Source organism: Ursus arctos, unplaced genomic scaffold, assembly GCF_023065955.2.
Source record: "Ursus arctos isolate Adak ecotype North America unplaced genomic scaffold, UrsArc2.0 scaffold_11, whole genome shotgun sequence".
In the NCBI taxonomy this organism is placed as follows: domain Eukaryota; kingdom Metazoa; phylum Chordata; class Mammalia; order Carnivora; family Ursidae; genus Ursus; species Ursus arctos.
In genome coordinates, this window is record NW_026622775.1 from 21,335,642 (window position 1) to 21,353,099 (window position 17,458).

At 46.6% G+C, this 17,458-nt stretch overlaps 1 protein-coding gene across 10 annotated transcripts in view; it reads left to right on the plus strand.

Annotated features, from left to right (window-relative positions):
* Positions 1–17,458, plus strand: part of JADE1 (jade family PHD finger 1) — a 506,990-nt gene that overhangs the window by 466,870 nt on the left and 22,662 nt on the right. For 9 of the 10 annotated variants that reach the window (XM_057310064.1, XM_048212307.2, XM_048212310.2 and 6 more), the window contains 3 exons: positions 9,407–9,492; positions 12,512–12,669; positions 14,620–14,807. In XM_057310064.1, the coding sequence (XP_057166047.1) occupies positions 9,407–9,492; positions 12,512–12,669; positions 14,620–14,807 (432 nt within the window). Of the gene's footprint in view, positions 1–9,406; positions 9,493–9,835; positions 9,879–12,511; positions 12,670–14,619; positions 14,808–17,458 lie in introns of all 10 variants that reach the window. The other variant, XM_057310065.1, reaches the window with a different exon arrangement.

Genomic DNA, 17,458 nt, shown 5'->3' on the forward strand with positions numbered 1-17,458 from the left:
CAGTGCAGTTCTGGACCGTGGCCCAGTCTTCTTCTCCTCGGCCGCCCAGAGGCTCCACCCCCGAAGCCCTTGTGTTGGTCTTTTTGGGCTGCCATAACGAATACCACGATTGGGTGGCTTAGACAACAGGTAATTATTTTCTCACAGTTCTGGAAGTCTGAGATCAAGGTGTCAGCAAGTGTGGTGTCTTCTGAGGCCTCTCGCCTTGGCTGGCCTTCTTCCTGTGGCCTCACATGGTCTTCTGAGCATGCACATTCTTGGCATCTGTGTCTAAGTTTTCCTCTTAAGGACATCAGTGAGATAGGATCAGGGTCAACCCTAATAACCTCATTTTTTTTTTTAAGATTTTATTTATTTAGTTGACAGAGAAAGACAGCCAGCGAGAGAGGGAACACAAGCAGGGGGAGTGGGAGAGGAAGAAGCAGGCTCATAGCGGAGGAGCCTGATGTGGGGCTCGATCCCAGAACGCTGGGATCACGCCCTGAGCCGAAGGCAGACGCTTAACGACTGCGCCACCCAGGCGCCCCCCCTAATAACCTCATTTTAACTTAATCACCCCTTTGAAGGCTTTTATCCAAATGTCACATTTTGAGATACTGGGGGTTAGCCTTCAACATAAGAATTTCCGGGGGACACAGTTGAGCACACAACAGCCCTAGAAGACCAGATGTTTCATCTAAATAGGGATTTCCACCTAGAACTCTTATTAGAAAAGAAGGAGGAAGAGCGTGCCCAGAGTTCACCAAAATGTGTCCATCAAAAGTCACCTTAATGGTGTGACAGCCATTTTCTTCTTCCTCTTAATACATTCCTATTTGTGCTGGCCTCCCTGAGGAAGGTGGAGGCAGAGCATGATGGAGCATTCTAGAGTACTGGAGGGTTAAACTAGGTAGACCACAATGCTGGGTTCTGTCCTTCTCCAGGCTAGGTGTGGAAATCACGATAGCTCTGGTAGAAGGTAGGCGGGCCATCCTTTTGTCATATAGTTGGTTCAGTGTGAAGCATATGTTGATGCTTTAGGACTGTACTGTCTGTCCAGGCTTAATGATTTGGTAATTACGGTAGACGATGATCACAGTAAACAAACAGCTCTCATTAAGAACCCTTGGAATGCCAAACCTCCTAAAAGTATGTACATATCCACGCCATGCAGTACCCTTTCCAACCCTCTCCGAGGGCACTTGCTTCATAGCATAGGCCTCTGGCACCGGCCAGCTTATTTGTATTGGAGCCCATCTTTTTGTGTAAGCCCGTGGTGGCCTGAATGGGGTGCTTTCTACCCTTGCAGTTGGGGCTGCAGAACTGGGCCCACCCTCAGGTGGGTGAGGGCACTTGGAAAGCACTGATTGCAAGAAGGGCTGGGTCTGTGCAGTGGCCACTCCCCAGCCTCTCCAGCCTGCAGCCCTGACAGAATTTTGGCAGCAGTTCCCAGCCCAATGCAGAACTTGTCCAAGTGGAGGAGAGGCAGCTGCAGACGTCAGTGTGGGGCCACACCACCGGCCGCAGCCACGGCTGGGCCCTGCTGGCCTCTGGGCTGGAGTCCTTTGCTTTGTTTTCTGGCCCGATCCAGGGGAATACCAGTGTGGTATTTACAGTTGGGGATGGATGGGCATTTTCTGTGCCAGTGCAAGCCCTCATCCAGCTGCAGTCGGAGTTGTTGAAGCCTTTCTCCAGGTGCCCTGTGGAGGGCTGGCCCTGCAGTTGGATGAAATAGCTTGGGGTGTTTGCAGGCTGTGTCTGTAATTGCTGGACTCCTGGGACTGGGTGGCCCTCACCAGTCTCTGAAGTTACATGTTGTGCCAGGGCGTGGCCCAGGGAAACAAGCCCTTCATTTCCTGCTCCCAGCCCAGGATCCTCTGTCCTTAGGAGTTTTGGCAAATGTGGGAATGGGCTCCACCGGCTATTATCAGTATTTCCAAAACCTGAAGGAGATTGCATTTTTATCTTCAATAAAGCTGCAGAGCCTAATTAAAGCATCGAGTGTCCTTTCTTTTGGCAGGAATTATGGATTGTTATCTCAGGCCAATTAACAGCTCTGATCACCGTCCTTCTATTTTTTTCCTGTAAAAGTAAGACAAGAATTAAATATTACTTAATGAGTACTGTCCATTTGGCACATTTTTTTTTTCTCTTTTCAGAATATGGAATCTTTGGCTAGGTTAATAAGGGAGCCAAATGTAAATGATGTCTTTGGGTTTTTTTTGGTTGTTGTTTTTAAATGTACCTCTCAAAGACCCAGAGGGAAATTAATTAATTGATTGATTGATTGATTTTTAACAAATAATGGGAGAAGTGTGCTGGTATTTTTAAAGTTTTTCCTGAAGTTGTGAAGCAGGGCTTCCTTTTCCTGTTGAATTCCTAAATGTCAGGGCTGTGTTGAGTTCCCTGTGGGAAGGCCTGGAGTGTTGCTGGGGGTCTGGAACCAGGTACCTTGGGGACCCTCCTTGGTCGCCTAGTTTCCACACCTGTACTGGCCCTGAAACATTCCGTCTTCTCCACTTACCAGCTGAGCTCTGCTCCATCACCTGTGATGATGAATGTGCAGAAAAGAGTGCTGAGCAAAATTCAAAACTACTAATTTTGCATTGGTAATTAGGGTTGATGAGTAGTAAACATAAAGTTATAGGAGGACTTTTGTTTTTCTGGGTGCTCTCCAGCTTACAGATAAACAATGAAGAGAGCAGAATTTTAGTGGCTGAAACATACTTTTTGCCTTGTACCTCTTTATGTCTCGTTGCATTTAGAGTTCCCTTACATGTTTTGATAACTTGCCTTTATTTTCTTAATTCGATTGGCTGTGCTTGGTGACCTTCATGCAAGTCTTTGGTGGTTTCTCTTTTGCATAAAAGTTAACTCTGCTTCCACTTCCATTTATTTTTGGCTGTACTTTTAATCTGTTCCTTCCCCCATCAGTTGCATCTTGTGACGCTAAGGGATTGTGTAGGCATTCTTGAAATGCAGGGATTTTTGGTTCAAATACTGCAGAACGTGAACGTGTCCTGAATCCGTGTCTCCTCCGGGCACACAGAGATGGCTTTGCCCCTTTTCAAACCCGACTTGTGGCTTGGCTTTGACACTGGCAGGCAGAGCAGGCATCCTCTTGGGCTGGCGGAGCAGTAGCACAAAGTGATCTAGCCCGCAGACTGGTCTTCGGTAGCTGTTGGACGTGGACTGGGCAGGAGCGCTGGCTAACTGAAACACTGGTGTGTCAGTTCGTGGAAGGCCCAAGTGTATTTAAATGTTGAAACATTCCTGAGCCAGTGTTTTGAATATATGCGTTAAGCTTTTGTATTTTGGATTGAGGAAGTGAGTTGGACCGCGGAGCTAAGCTATGCTGGGATGGGGGGGCTGTGGTAGGTGTAGGGTCAGCCCCTGCTAGAAACAGCAGTTACATTAGACTCTTGTCTCCTGTCTTGCAGTTAGAGCAGATAGTTAATAGCTACATTAAATTTGCTTACTTTACAGTGGGAATTTCCACAGCAGTGCTTTATTTGCACAGGGCTGTCCCCAGCTTTGAAGTAATGCATAGGGGCGTGTCTTGGGTCTGTGCACTTTTGTGAAACCAGTTGACCTGCTGGACTCTTTGGTACTCGTTGGTCCAAGTGCCTTACTTTGTTAAGCTAGTTTGACATTCCTGAAGACAGCAGCATGTCATTTAGTGTCTAGAAGCACAGCAGTATTGGAGACAAATAGCAGATTTGGTATTTGGTCAGTGGTGAGGTTCTCTCACAGTTTGCGTTTTGTGGTGGTGTGAACACCCAGACCACCATTCATTCCAATTTCTGAGCCTCGCATGCGCCCTGCAACCTGGCTTATCACACACACGTTACCAGTGGAGTGTGTGCAGTGGGTATTAAGTCTACTCTTGAGGTTTTTCCTTATTTTAGATCTAGGGCAAGAAGCATGGCTATTTTTAATTTCAAAGGAGAGCGTTTGAGATACCTGCCTGGTAGGACCCGAAAACGGCCGAGCGCTCTGTGCATGTACAGAAGGCAGGCTCCTGAGGCTGTGATCTGTGAGGCTTTTATAGCATTTATTGTTACCCCACAACGTTCTGTTCAGTGGGAGTTCGGGGATGTTAAAACAAAATGTTTTCTCTATTCATTCTTTCCAGTGTTTAATAGAGAATTGTTCTTAAATGGTGTGTACATGTCCAGAATTTTTAAAGTCACTTAAACTTGTCACTAGAGTGGACTAACTTTAGGTAATACTGTCTTCTGTATGGTCAGTAAAGTAATTTTAGACATCATTGGCATATTTTTAGAGTTTTCAGCTCCTCCTGAAAGCAACAAGAAAATAAAAATTTTACTTGCCATATTCTTAATTTAGTTTGCCATTAAATGTTGACATTCTGAAGACAAAACCAAAATGCAGCACCAACCAAGTGTAATCTTAGCTCATGGTTTTTAAGAACTTACAGGTGGCTAGTGTTTTGCTGTAACATAAATCACTATCTCCTGGTTCTTGTGGTATTTCAAATACTCTCAGTTCTGGTTTGTTTGTTTTCACCCAACATACTTCAAAAAAAGTTCTGTAACATACCTTTTTTTTTTTTTTAATTAAAAGGGGATGCAAATTATTTTTGCTCGAATAATATTCTGGGAGCTTCTTGACCACTTGGGAGGTTCCTTGGAGAGAGCATGGCTGTAGAGAGAACTGGTATAATACCGTCAAGACTTGAGTCTCTGGCCTGTAGGCTTTCGGTGAATGTTTCTGTAGATGTTGGTGCATTCCTGACTGGAGGCATGGCCCCAGCAAGTTGTCTTTAAATGCATTTTTGCTTTATTTTCCATGACCTCATTTTCCTAGAACTCAGAAGCCTTTTTTTTTTTTTTTTTTTAATAAACCTGTCCTCTAGGGGCACCTAGGTGGCTCAGTTGGTTGAGCGTCTGAGTATCCGACTCTTGATCTTGGCTCAGGTCGTGATGTCAGGGTTGATATTGATCCCTCCCCCCCAAAATCCGGGCTCCTGTCTCAGTGGGGGGTCTGCTTGAGATTCTCTCCACTCCCCCCACCCTGTGCTCTCGTGGGGTGTCTTTCTCTCCCTAAAATAAATAAATATATCGATCTTTAAAAACAAAACAAAACCTGTCTTCTACTAAGTAAAACAGGTATATTCTTGGTGCCTGTCACCCTCAGATCTTGACTTACGGTGGTGCTGATTCTTCTTGAGCATGACTGTTCTCAACAACAGTATATTTTTTTCCACTTAAAGTTTTTTTCTTTTTTTTTCTTTTTTTTTGAGAATCTGTTATGTGCACAGTACCAACTCAGGTATACCATATGTTGTAAATAGTCACCTATGTCTTGTGCCTGATGGCTCTTGACGGTGCTTAAAAGCTTAAAGTAAACCAGAAAGATCACCAGCAGCAAATGTGTGCTGTTGGACATGAAAGGATCCTCTAGTTCTCTGTCCAAATCCTCACCTTGTTCGGCAAAATTTAGGTTTTATACAAATTACGTGTGTGAAGTAAAATGGGAGCGTTATCCTTTCCTTCACTGTTAATGGATGATAGAAAATCATCACTTATTTTCTGCGTGCATTTGAAGTATGCACTTTGATACATTTTGAAATGTTTATACCCATGAAATCATAACATTCAAGATAATCCTCTCTTTTTTTCCTAGTTAATCTCTGATCTACTTTGTTACTATAGATTAGTTTATATCTTCAGAGTTTTGTGTAAATGGAATGATGTAATATGTACTCTTTGTCTGGCTTCTTCCGTTCCACATAATGATTGCAGCATCACGTTGTGTGTTACCAATAGCTCATTCTCTTCTTTAGTGCTGGGTAGTGCTCCATTGTATGGATATAGCATAATTTGGGTAATAAATTGTATGGATACCATCATATGTTTACTCATTCAGGTTGTTTGTGGCTATTTGGGTGATTACTGGCTTTTGGCCTTTATGAACATTCCTTTTGTCAGTGATAATTTAAATTTTGCCTTTTCCCCAGTCTTTCCCTTTCTGCAAAGTGAGTTTTTAATAGATAACTTTTTCTCTTCCTTTTGCATTAGTTAAATTAGAAGGAAGAGGAACAGACTATTTCTGGGTGGACCGTCGTTTCCCTTGGATAACACATACCAAATTTGTAGTATCTTCGGATACCTGGTTTTAAAAGCAAATGTGGTACAGACACCATTTCCAAGAATATAAAAGCAGCCCTCGGAAAAGTTTCTAAGTGATTGCCATTATGTGGGTTGTGTTCTTGGCCAGCAAAGCTGTGCACTTCCTGGGAACCTTGGACACTACCTGGGGGGGACTCTGACAGATCTTTAAGAAGAGGCAAGAGTGTCACAAAAACCAAGAATGAGCAAATTTGGGGGCACCTGCCTGGCTCAATCAGAAGAGCATGTGACTCTTGGGCGCCTCGGTGGTTCCTGGTCCTGGGATTGAGCCCCGAGTCTTGTCAGACTCCTGGCTCACCGGGGAGCCTGCCCCTCCCTCCCCACCGCCCGTTTGTGCTCTCTCTCTCCATCTCAAATAAACGAATAAAATCTTAAAAAAAGAGAAGAGCATGCAGCTTTTGATCTTGGGGTTGTGAGTTTGAGCCCCACACTGGGTGTAGATATCACTTAAAGAAAACTTAAAAAATGAGCAAATTTGTTTCTGCTGTAACTCTGAAAGTATTTGACTATAAAGACTCACCTCCCCTCACTCTGTGTTCGTTCTTAAAGTATAGCAATGGAATGATTCTTCTAAAATTTGTGGTTTTCTTATATTTATATAATTCAAAGGAAAGGCCTTTTTGCCGTGTATCTTCTTTCCCCTCCATGAAGACTTGGGCATCCTTCTAGAGTTGCTTGCACTCTTCGCCGTCTCTCCTCTCAGCCTGTGGGCTGGCCGGAGGAGGGCCTGCAGGACCAGAGGGTGAAAAGAGGCGGGTCTGAAGACATGGACTATGGGCCTTCCTCTCCAGGTTCCTGATGTAGCTTTTGTCTTTCCTTTTTCCACTCATGACCAGATTTTGGACTTCTGCAAGTTGGGTTCGCACCGCTGTGTGCCCAGAATATTTCTTTCAGTGTGGGAGTGAAACATTCTCATTCATTGGAGTCTAAAGAGACATACTTATTGTTCTTTAAGGAAGAATTTTCTAAAATATTTACTGAACAGTACAGGCCACCTGTAGGAAATGTAATTCTGCTAACCTAACAGCAGTCAGTTGACCCGGTAACAGCCTTCAGAGCTGGTGACCAAGGGTAGTACCCACATCTTCTGTGTCAGAAAGGAGCTTGGAAATCTCCTTTAGTCTCGGTCATTGCAAATCCGATGATAGGCTTATGTGCAAAATCTATTTCTTAAAGGTGCTTTGATTCTGTGTCCCTTGTCTCTGGAGTCCACAGAGATAAAAACTTCCTCTTTGAGTGGCAGATGATTTTACTGGTGGAATGGCAGTTCGCTCGGTATGGGGCTTTTATTTTGCGGAGGTTTGTTAATTTCTGGGAAATAGTACAGTATGTGTTCAGGGTAGAAGTGAGTGATGAGTAAGTTCGACACCCATTGGGGACAGCTAGCTGTGAGGGCTGTTTCAGTACTCTGGTGGTGGTATGGTAGCCACAAACAGGAGGCCACTGCAGTTGACCCATAAAACAAGTGACAGGAGGCAGAGGTCGGTGGGGAGAAAAGAGGCTGGGATTCTGAGGTATTAATTGCAGTGAATATAACTTGGCCAATGATTGGATGTATCCCGACGACTCTTAGATTTCTGAATTCTAGTAGAAATGGTAGTGGTATTCATCAAAATAGAAATGGAAGAGGAATAACAGGTTTGGGTAAAATGTTGAGTCCAGTTTTTATCGTGCTGAGTTGATTGACCTAAAGAACCCTGAGCTGATGTCTTACCTGAAGGTGAACGTGGACCTGGAGCTTGGCAGGGAGGTGAGCGTGGGAATGCAAGTCTCACAGTCTCCTGGGCACATTGGGAAGACCGATGGCAGGGATGAGCACTCCCTGGGGAGAACACTTGGAGTAAGAAGGAGAAACACTAATGTGTACAGGATTCATAGAAGACTGAAGGACCACCGGGTAGACAACAGAAAAGAGAATTGCCACCCAGGCTGAGGGAACATCTCGAGCAGGATGGAGTTGGTAAAGAACGAGATCTCAACATTTGCTGCAACATGGACGGCACTGGAGGAGATAATGCTAAGTGAAATAAGTCAAGCAGAGAAAGACAATTATCATATGATTTCTCTCATCTATGGAACATAAGAACTAGGAAGATCGGTAGGGGAAGAAAGGGATAAAGAAAGGGGGGGTAATCAGAAGGGGGAATGAAGCATGAGAGACTATGGACTCTGAGAAACAAACTGAGGGCCTCAGAGGGGAGGGGGGTGGGGGAATGGGATAGACCGGTGATGGGCACGTATTGCATGGTGCACTGGGTGTTATATGCAACTAATGAATCATCAAACTTTACATCTGAAACTGGGGATGTACTGTATGGTGACTAACATAATATAATAAAAAAACATTAAAATAAAACAAAACAAAACAGGATGGAGTTGGTGCTGCAAAGAGGTCTTAGCCTGAGAGGAGCTTAGACATAGTGGCAGTTAGGAGACATGGGTGCCCTGGTAGGGCTTCCAGATTCTGTGGCCTGGTGGAGGAGAGGCTGGATAACAGGATTAATTAGTTGTGGAAGAAAGGCACAGAAAAGAGCCAGTTGGCATTTTTGGGGGGAAAGGGGAGTAGGCAATTTTAAAGGTTATTTGGCCATAGCACTTAGTCTAGTGTAGTCTGAGCTTCCCTGTTCCAGGGCATGCTAAGTTTTTATGTTCTGTGGAGTTAAAACTTTTTTTCATGTTTTGGGAGTGGCATTACGATTTAAGATAATGATCTAGCATTTAGAAAGTTTACTGAAAACTCAGTCAAATGTTTTCCAAATTGTATTGAACAATGTGAGAGACTCCTAAGAAGTGTAGGCCTACAGATGAAGGCTCCACATGCATGATTCTCTTAAAAGGCCTCCCCCTCCTGTGTGCTGTGCCTGGGCTACACAGTGAGGATCGGAGTGATCTTGTTAAGCCTGCTCTGGAAAGTGAGTGGTTTAAGTAAGTGCTGGGAGTGGAGGAGCATCGTGGCTTATGTCGTGGGGAGGTGCTGAGATGAGCCTTGCCGAATTTGGTTGAAAAAGCCCCCGTGGGGGCATCTGGGTGGCTCAGTTGGTTAAGCATCTGCGTTCAGCTCGGCTGTGTTCCTGGGACTCTGGAATCAAGCCTGGGGCTCCCTGCTCAGCAGGGAGTCTGCCCCCCGTCCCTCCCTTTTGCTCCTGCTGGTGTGCTCACGGGTGCGCACACTCTCTCTCAAATACATAAAATCTTAAAAAAACACCAAAACCCTGTGGACACACAGTGATTTGTGTACTTTTAATTGTTTCTCTTTGGCTATTTGTCTTTAGGCCTCTCAACTACTTGGTCACAGAATTCCCGATCCCAGCACAGGAGAGGCTCGTGCTCCAGACCTGAAGATCGAAAACCTTCCGAGGTATTTCCTGAATGATGGTGTGACTGTGCATGTCCTACCGTGTGCATGAGTACATATGATTGGCACACACCTGGTTGATTGATACTGATGTCTCTCTGCAATCCTGGGCAAGTTATCTAACTTCTTTGTGCCTCAGTTTTCAAATTTGTAAGACGGGGGTGACACAGGTGTTTGCCTCATAGGATTCTTGTGAGGATTAAGTGGGTTAATACACAGACGTTAATACATACTAAGCACTTACAGAGTGCTCAGTGGTAAATGTTAGCTATTATTATTAATTATATTCTTTTTTTCCTTTTCTGTTTCATCTTCGCTGGCTCCCAACAACTTTTCCTCTGGCCAGGAGATCAGCGGGTTCGGCTGCTGCCAGTCACTGCCAGCCTCAAGTTAGTTTTGGCCATGAATTTGTGGCTTATTTGGCAACAACCCATTGTAATTCTGGGAGTTTTGTTTTGGCGATTACGTTTAAGGCTTTCCCCCCTTCTTTTTCGATTTGTTTCTCATCTTCTATTTCCCTGCTCCCCCACATTTTGTTACCTCCCTCCCTCCCTACCTACCTATTACCTATTGTCTCTTTATTTAACATTGCTCTTAGGTGCATTTCTTGCTGCTGGCCTTTGTTGGTGAGGGGCCTCTACTGGTCCTGAAGTAGGTTTTCCTTGACCACCTCTGCCGGGCTCTGAGGGTGTAAATGATTGCAGGAAGGGCATGTTAGTTGATCGCAGTTTTAAGGTTTCAGGAGGGCAGGTTGTGGGGAAGATGATAGCCTTTGGTTCAGCGCCTTGTTTTGTGCTGCCTCTTGAAGGGGATGGCTTCAAAGCCTACCTCCTCCTGTAGCTGCAGAGGCCTGCGTTCCACCAGGTTCTTCTGTTTCTGTGCCTGTAACGGGAGTGCTGGAAGACGCTGTGTTGTGGAGTGTAGGGGTTTTTAGTTCTGGAATAACATTCTCCATGAGGAAGCATAGCATATTTCCTTTAAAATCATAGAAGACATCCCAGGAGACACTTAAACATTAGATCAAACCTTCATGGGAAGGTGGCCGTTTTATTGCCTTCATTTTCCCAGGCCTTTGTCATTTTGAACCTGCAGTGCTCCCCTCCTTTCCTGTGGGATCTGAGCGGCTCTGCCTGTCTTTATTTCTTTCATTCTCGGTGCTGCCTCCACAACCAGTGTACTCCCATTCACACTGTACACTCTTAGCTCAGGACAAGAGTACGGGGGCTTTGGAGAGGGGAGCTAGTACTGGGCCTGATGGACACGAGGCAGCGGGGAGGCTGAGCAGCATGGGTGGTGCCGGCCTTGCCCCCGACCCGTGTTGTGTTTGATTTTTTCCCTAAGATTCTCTGAGTGGAGCTCTTAGTTCACACTGCTTTATATGTAGGTTAGCACTAACGTCGAATTCTGCCAGAGACCGTGGGGGAGTCCGTTTAGGGTATCGGTTTCAGTCCTTAACCGTCCTTATCCGAGTCTTTCAGTAGAGGAAGGGCGGGCTGCCTTTTCTCATCTTGTTGCTTCAGTTTGACTTTCCTCCTTCTTTGGTAGACTCCCTTATTTTTTACTTATAAGACTTAGTTGGAATGTGTTTTTTAACTGATTTGCTTCCTGAAGATGTAGACCTGTGATTTTTGTTTTAAAGGACTTTTCTCTTTTGGGGGTAGGAGGGCATGGGTGATATGGGTCCTGTGCACCTGGGCTCGGCGCCTGCTTCGGGGGGCTCCGTGCTGCAGGGGAACCTGACCTTGCTTGTGCTTTTGTGGAGGGTGCGCAGCCAGGTTCTTGCTTGTTACTGGGACTTGAAAAATGAGAAGTGGCATAGTGGGGAGAAGTTGGTGTCGAAAAATGGCAGGCCGGAGAAATGGCCTTTTTATTCAGCCACTGCCTCAGACTTTATTATGGTGAAGTTTATTAAAGTGATCAGCAGTCTGAAAAGCCACCAGGAAAAACAAATATGGACCTATTAGCAGGCATATAATGTGAACCGTGCCTCGCAGCCTAAGAAAGAACTCCCTGTCCCAAGAAGAGAGAGTTCAGCATTGTGACTTGTGTAAACAGAGAGTGTAGCTTACAGATGCAGGCATGCTTCGTGCCAAATACAACTTTGGGCCAGCGCTAATGCCAGGGTCAGAGCTTCCTTATGTAGCCCTGAGACACGAGTGGACTGAGGACGAGGCCCCGGCTGGCAGGAGGAGCATCTGTGCGAGGGCCACCTTTGCTCTCGTCTCCTCTCTGCCTCTGATGAGGGGTTGAGGACTCCCTCCGTACAGGGGTACTTTGGAGTTTTGTGGGTCTGTTTTTGGTGGGGTGAAGAGAGGGTAGAGTAGCTTGCTTGCTTGCTTCTTTCTTTCTTTTTCTCTCCTTCCCTCCTCTCCTTTCCCCACAAACACTGCTTCCCTTATGGAAGGTAAAGGTGCGTAAACATGTTCTTTACGAGCCCTTTTTCTGACTTGACCCCATTGGTCTGTCATTGCTTCTTTCCCATATTTTTCCCCCCTGTACTTCTGCGTGGCACCTGCCATCCAGGACCTGACTCCCCAAATACCTTGCCATAGGCCCTGGTGCCCTGGGAGGCAGGAGCTGGGTGGTGGCGGTCTGAGTATGGAACAGGAGGCCCTGGTAGTTTTGGGTTTTGGCTTGAAGTTGTTACATGGTTAGTGGAGTTTTATTTCTTAAACGTTTACCAAAAGAGCACCCTTGAGTGAAATAGCAGCAGCCCGCTTTTGAATTGGGAGTTCCTAGAGCTTTTTTGGGGGAGGACAACGAGGTTTCTTCACTGCTGTCAGAGATGCTGCAGGCTTGTGGAGTTGACGAAGAAGTGAGAGGGTAGCGTGGGCCGTTGCCATCCCCAGCCTGAGAGGCCAAGGGCGTGGCAGGCTGAGGGGTTCCTGTAATAGGTCAGACCCGATCTCTGCTGATACAGTGACCTTGTTACACGGCAGCTCCATGGTTACCCTGCAGCTGCCAGCACTCTGAGTCAGAATGCAAATATCAAATGTCAGTGACCCTTTCTCTCCCTTTCCAGGTGTTTAGGACAGACCTGATCACCGCTATGAAGTTGCATGACTCCTATCAGCTGAACCCAGATGAGTACTATGTGTTGGCAGATCCCTGGAGACAGGAGTGGGAGAAAGGGGTCCAGGTGCCCGTGAGCCCCGGGACCATCCCTCAGCCTGTGGCCAGGTAGACATGCCTCTCCACCTGCCATTGCCTCTCTGCCCTGACAGCCAGGTGCCTGAGCAGGGCAGTCAGATAATAGGAGGCCTCTAGTGGCCACAGAAATACAAACACGTTAGGTACATAGAGTAGTGATTTTGTGGGCCATGGGCTTCCAAACTTAATATTCCAGCCATCTTGGGAAGGCGCTGTTCTCTTTCTAGAGGAGGGCAAATTCCACGACATTTTGGCGAGATGACTGGCTGGGGAAGGGAAATTTGGATGTTTACACAACTGCTGTTTTTTTCCCTCACCCCACCCCCAGTTGTGTTCACTCTGGAGAGCAGTTCTCCTGGAGAGGAGTGTTGCAGGGTCGGGCTCCACCTCCGGAGGAGGGCGGCTGAGAGGAGGCCTGCCAGATCCTGGTTATGTGGAAGGGGGGCTTCAGAGGAGGGACAAAGTTTGATGAGTTCTCTTCTGCATGGACTTTGCCCAGTTGTTCTTGCCAGGCTTTCTTTGGGTTGACTTAGAAAACACTTTTCCCCTTAAGGGTCTTGTGGGTCTGGGTCCTTGATGACTTACCTCCGCATGGAGCTGGGGCCAGTTTGCTCATTTCTTCACTGTGTTGCTTCGCTGATGTGGAGGCCCCCCCATAGGGAGGGGAGATTCAGGGCCTCTGTGCTCAGCTACTGCCTGGTTTCTCTGCTGTGCTGTCAGTCAGCTGCCGGCTTTGTGAAGTGGACTCTTTCATCATTGCTGATCATTGTTGTTTTGGGGTCTCTGTGACAAATGTCCCCGTGAATGTGCGGCCTTAAATGACCAATCCGATGCCTCCATAGGCCAGAGTCCTGGGCTCTGCAGGATAAACACTGCGTTTGCCTTTGGATCTGCATATGGGGCACAGCACTGTTTCAGCATTGGCAATCCCCATCCAGGAATTACTCACCAAATCATTTTTTTATTTGGGAGCCCAGCGTAAGAGCAGTATATGTTACCACAGCTTATGGAGCTTTTAGCTAAAACCCATGGTTGAGTCGGAGAAATAACTCCCTTTGGTTTGCCTGTTTCAGTGTCCTGTAGATGAAATCACTCTGGTAATTGTGAGGTTGATGACAGTACTGGGACACTCTTAGGACCACTTGTTGATGGTGACACAGACTGCTGACACATGGCGATGTGGAGGGAGGAGCTGTGTAGACGGTGGGGCTGTAATGCTGGGCCTTTGTCTTTAGGAAGAGGGCCGTTCCTTCCAAGTTGGGAGTGATTCGATCTTGTGTGCTGTCATTTCTTTTGAGTGGGGTGTGGTGGAGGGCACTCCAGGTGGTAACAGGTTTGGGGAGAGGGTGGCAGAGTATAAGGGGAAGCAGGGGCTTGTGGTCCTCTCCTGGGACCCTAAGTGTATGCTGCGAGAGTCCCCTACTTGGCTAGGCCTCTTGGATTCTTAGCCTGCTTAGTAACGGACAAGGGCTAATTTTATTTTTAAGATTAGAGGTGGTGGGTTTGTCCTCTTGGTTCTCCAGTGCCCCGCTGTGTGTCATCCTGCCTTTGTGGTCGCTCCTCCACGGTGTGCTTGAGAACCTAGTGCCAGACCTTCAGCAGGTGGGCAGGCCTGATTGGTAGAAAGTGATTTAATTTAACCTTGGAACTTCGGAGGCCAGTGTTTTCGGGGTTGCCAATAGGTCCGAGCAAGTGCTGTCCTGGATCAAGGCAGGGCATGCGGTCTCCCAGGAAGCCAGTTGGAAAAAGCTGGTTTTGAGGACATCTCCGTGTTTTCACTTGTATCTGTTTACGTTTCGGGGGCTTTAATGAATCCCACTTAGTTTTATTAGCAGTAATGTTAGGGTTTTAAGCCTGTTTATCTGGTGATAACCTGGGGTTTAGGGCGTTGGGAGTAGAAGCAAGTTTTGGGCCTTGTGACAGACTTTCTTTCATGTGGCAGAAAGGGTAACCTGACTGCTTTGTTTTCTTGTTAACTAGGGTCGTGTCTGAAGAGAAATCCCTCATGTTCATCAGGCCCAAGAAATACATTGTGTCGCCGGGCTCCGAGCCTCCAGAGTTGGGCTATGTTGATATCCGGACGCTGGCCGACAGTGTGTGTCGTTACGACCTCAACGACATGGACGCCGCATGGCTGGAACTGACCAACGAGGAATTTAAGGAGATGGGTGAGAGACCACGGGTTATATTGTTTTATTAACGAATGACGAGTAGAGAAGAATTTCAGGCATGTGGGTGCGTTGTCGAAGCTCCTCCACGTCACCTGGTGAGGCCGGCTCCGTCCTGGCTTCGTCTCAGAGTCAGGGGGTCTTTTTGGGAGATTCGCGTGTCTGGCTATGGCCTCTGTGTGCAGAGGGCCTCAGTCTGTGAGGGGTTTGTAGAGAGAGTGGTGGGATTGAGGAAGGATGGTTTCCATGGGCATGGGAGGCAGTGTTCCCCACCTCTGCCCTGATCTACCTGCCTCACTTACCTCAAGGGAACCGAAGGCCAGAGAAGTGAAGTGACTTCCCCAGGATGACAGGAGGATCTGGTCTACACAGATTCCTGCTCTGGTAGTGTTTTCCTGCAGTGCGATTCAGATCCTTTCTTCAGCTGTGGCCTGTTGTTTCTCACAGCAAACTCCACACGTCGGCCAAGCTCCCCGTTTTCTAATACACCTCTTGTATTTTTACCTCTGTGATTCTCCTTAAGTCCTGCTCCGAACCTGGAGTGCTTTTCCCTTTTACCGGTTCCCCTCTGCCCTGCTTTCTTTCTGTGAAACCCCCGCTTGGCTGAGCATTTTGCCCATCGTGGTCTGTTTTCTGTAAGTTCTTTGCTGTGTGCATCTACCTCTCGTGCTTCTGTACCTCATTTTACTTGCGCCTCCGGTGTCAGGACCAGGATGGCACGTCGGTTTCCTCTCACATGGCCACCTCTGACGGCTAAGTGCTGCGTGCGGGGCTGTGATGGGCAGGAGCGCGGAGGTCAAGTCTGGGCTCGGTTTGGAGGGACTGTGAGGATGAATTAGAATTTGCGCTGTGGGCCCTGGGTGGGGGAGAGGTGCAGAGAGGTCTGTTGGCAGTTTGGCACACAGTAAGTATTTACACAGTGCTTGGTGGTGGATGTCACAGCCCCGAGGGACACAGACGGCTGGTGGTGTGTATCAGTCCTTGAGCCTAGCACAGGGCCTGACAGACAGCAGACACTTGCGCTGCCTCGCTGCTCCCCGGCCCATCGCGTGGGAGCAGTAGAGCCGACGGAGCCGGCAAGGTGTGACTTTCTCCTTGTTTGATCACTCACGTATTTTGACGAAGTACAGTGCCTTCCTCCTGGTCCCTGCTTTTCGGTATTAATGGCCAGGATGTTAGCAAGCCAGGAGATTGTTTTACACAGTCTGTTCCTAAGTTTTCAGAGCTGTCCTGGAACTGAATACCGTTTCGTTCTAACTTCAAAGATTATAAAGTTCTGCTTTGTAGCAGCTGTGTAAAGACCCGCATCACGCACCTGACTGGCTGGGTGTCCTGTCTACGGCAGAGGGTACAGCCAAAGATGCCGAGGCCTCTGCGGGTGGTGTAAGTAACGAGTACTGGGCTCACTCACCAGGTTGAAAGGTAGTGAGGAATACCTTGGCAAGACAGGTATGCGGTTGTCTAACGTAAATTGAACATATGCTTTTTAAGATGTTTTTGTTTTTATTGGTCTTTGTAATGGTAGAAGTTACTTATAGGGCATAGGATTGTATTTTCAAAGCCAGTGTTGGTTTCAGAACTGGTAGGAGGAATTGAGATGTAAGTGCCTGGCTGGGCAGTACAGTATCTTATCAGTAAATAGAGTGTGAGAGATGGATAGGTGGCTTTTTTGAATATGTGCTTAGAGCTTATCACGGTGTCAGTTCTGATGTGTTCTCCAAATTTTTAAAAACTTGAAGTGTTAATTTGATGGTTTTATATTTATCAGAGTGCATAAAAGTTGGCTCTAATGACCTTTCTATTGTTTCTTACCACTTACATGTTTTGTTAGAATATTTTTATAACCCGTTTTTTCTTTCTGCATGAGTATTTTCGTTGTAGGACGTTTGGAATATATCCACAAATGGAAGAAAAGAAAAGTCTTATCTCACCACTACTGTAACCACGATAACCATTTGAAATTTATTTTTAATCATTCTTGCATAAGAATGCATTTTATTTGATTCACAATGAGCTGTTCCCTTTGCTTCAGACATTCCTTGTGTTTCCGTCTTTCATGTGTCTGATTAACTATGCATCTCAACTTTGTAAATTCAGAGGGTGAGGAGGGATAAACCAGTTAAAAACATTTGTGTGCTCACAGTGAAATCTGTTCTCAGAGCAACATTTTAAGCAGCAAGAAAGGAATGTTTTTCAGAAGACACTCAAACCATAATACATGGTCGTGGTGTTTTTAAAAAATATTTATTTATTTAGAAGATTTTATTTATTTGAGAGAGAGAAAGAGGGAGACTCTCTCTGAGTGTCTGCTGAGCAGGGAGCCTGACTTAGGTCTCAATCCCAGGACCCGGGGATCATGACCTGAGCCGAAGGCAGATGCTTAACTGACTGAGCCACCCAGGTGCCCCCCCTTTTATTTTATTTTTTTAAAGATTTTATTTATTTATTTGAGAGAGGGAGAGGGAGAAGCAGACTCCACACTGAGCAGGGGGCCCGACACGGGGCCGGATCCCAGGGTCCTGGGATCATGACCTGAGTCTAAGGCAGAGGCTTGATTGAGCCAGCCAGGTGTCCCATGTGGTCATGGTTTTGAAGTCACTTACACGTTAGTTGTTACGTATAATATTACAATGAAATGACAGTCCAACAAC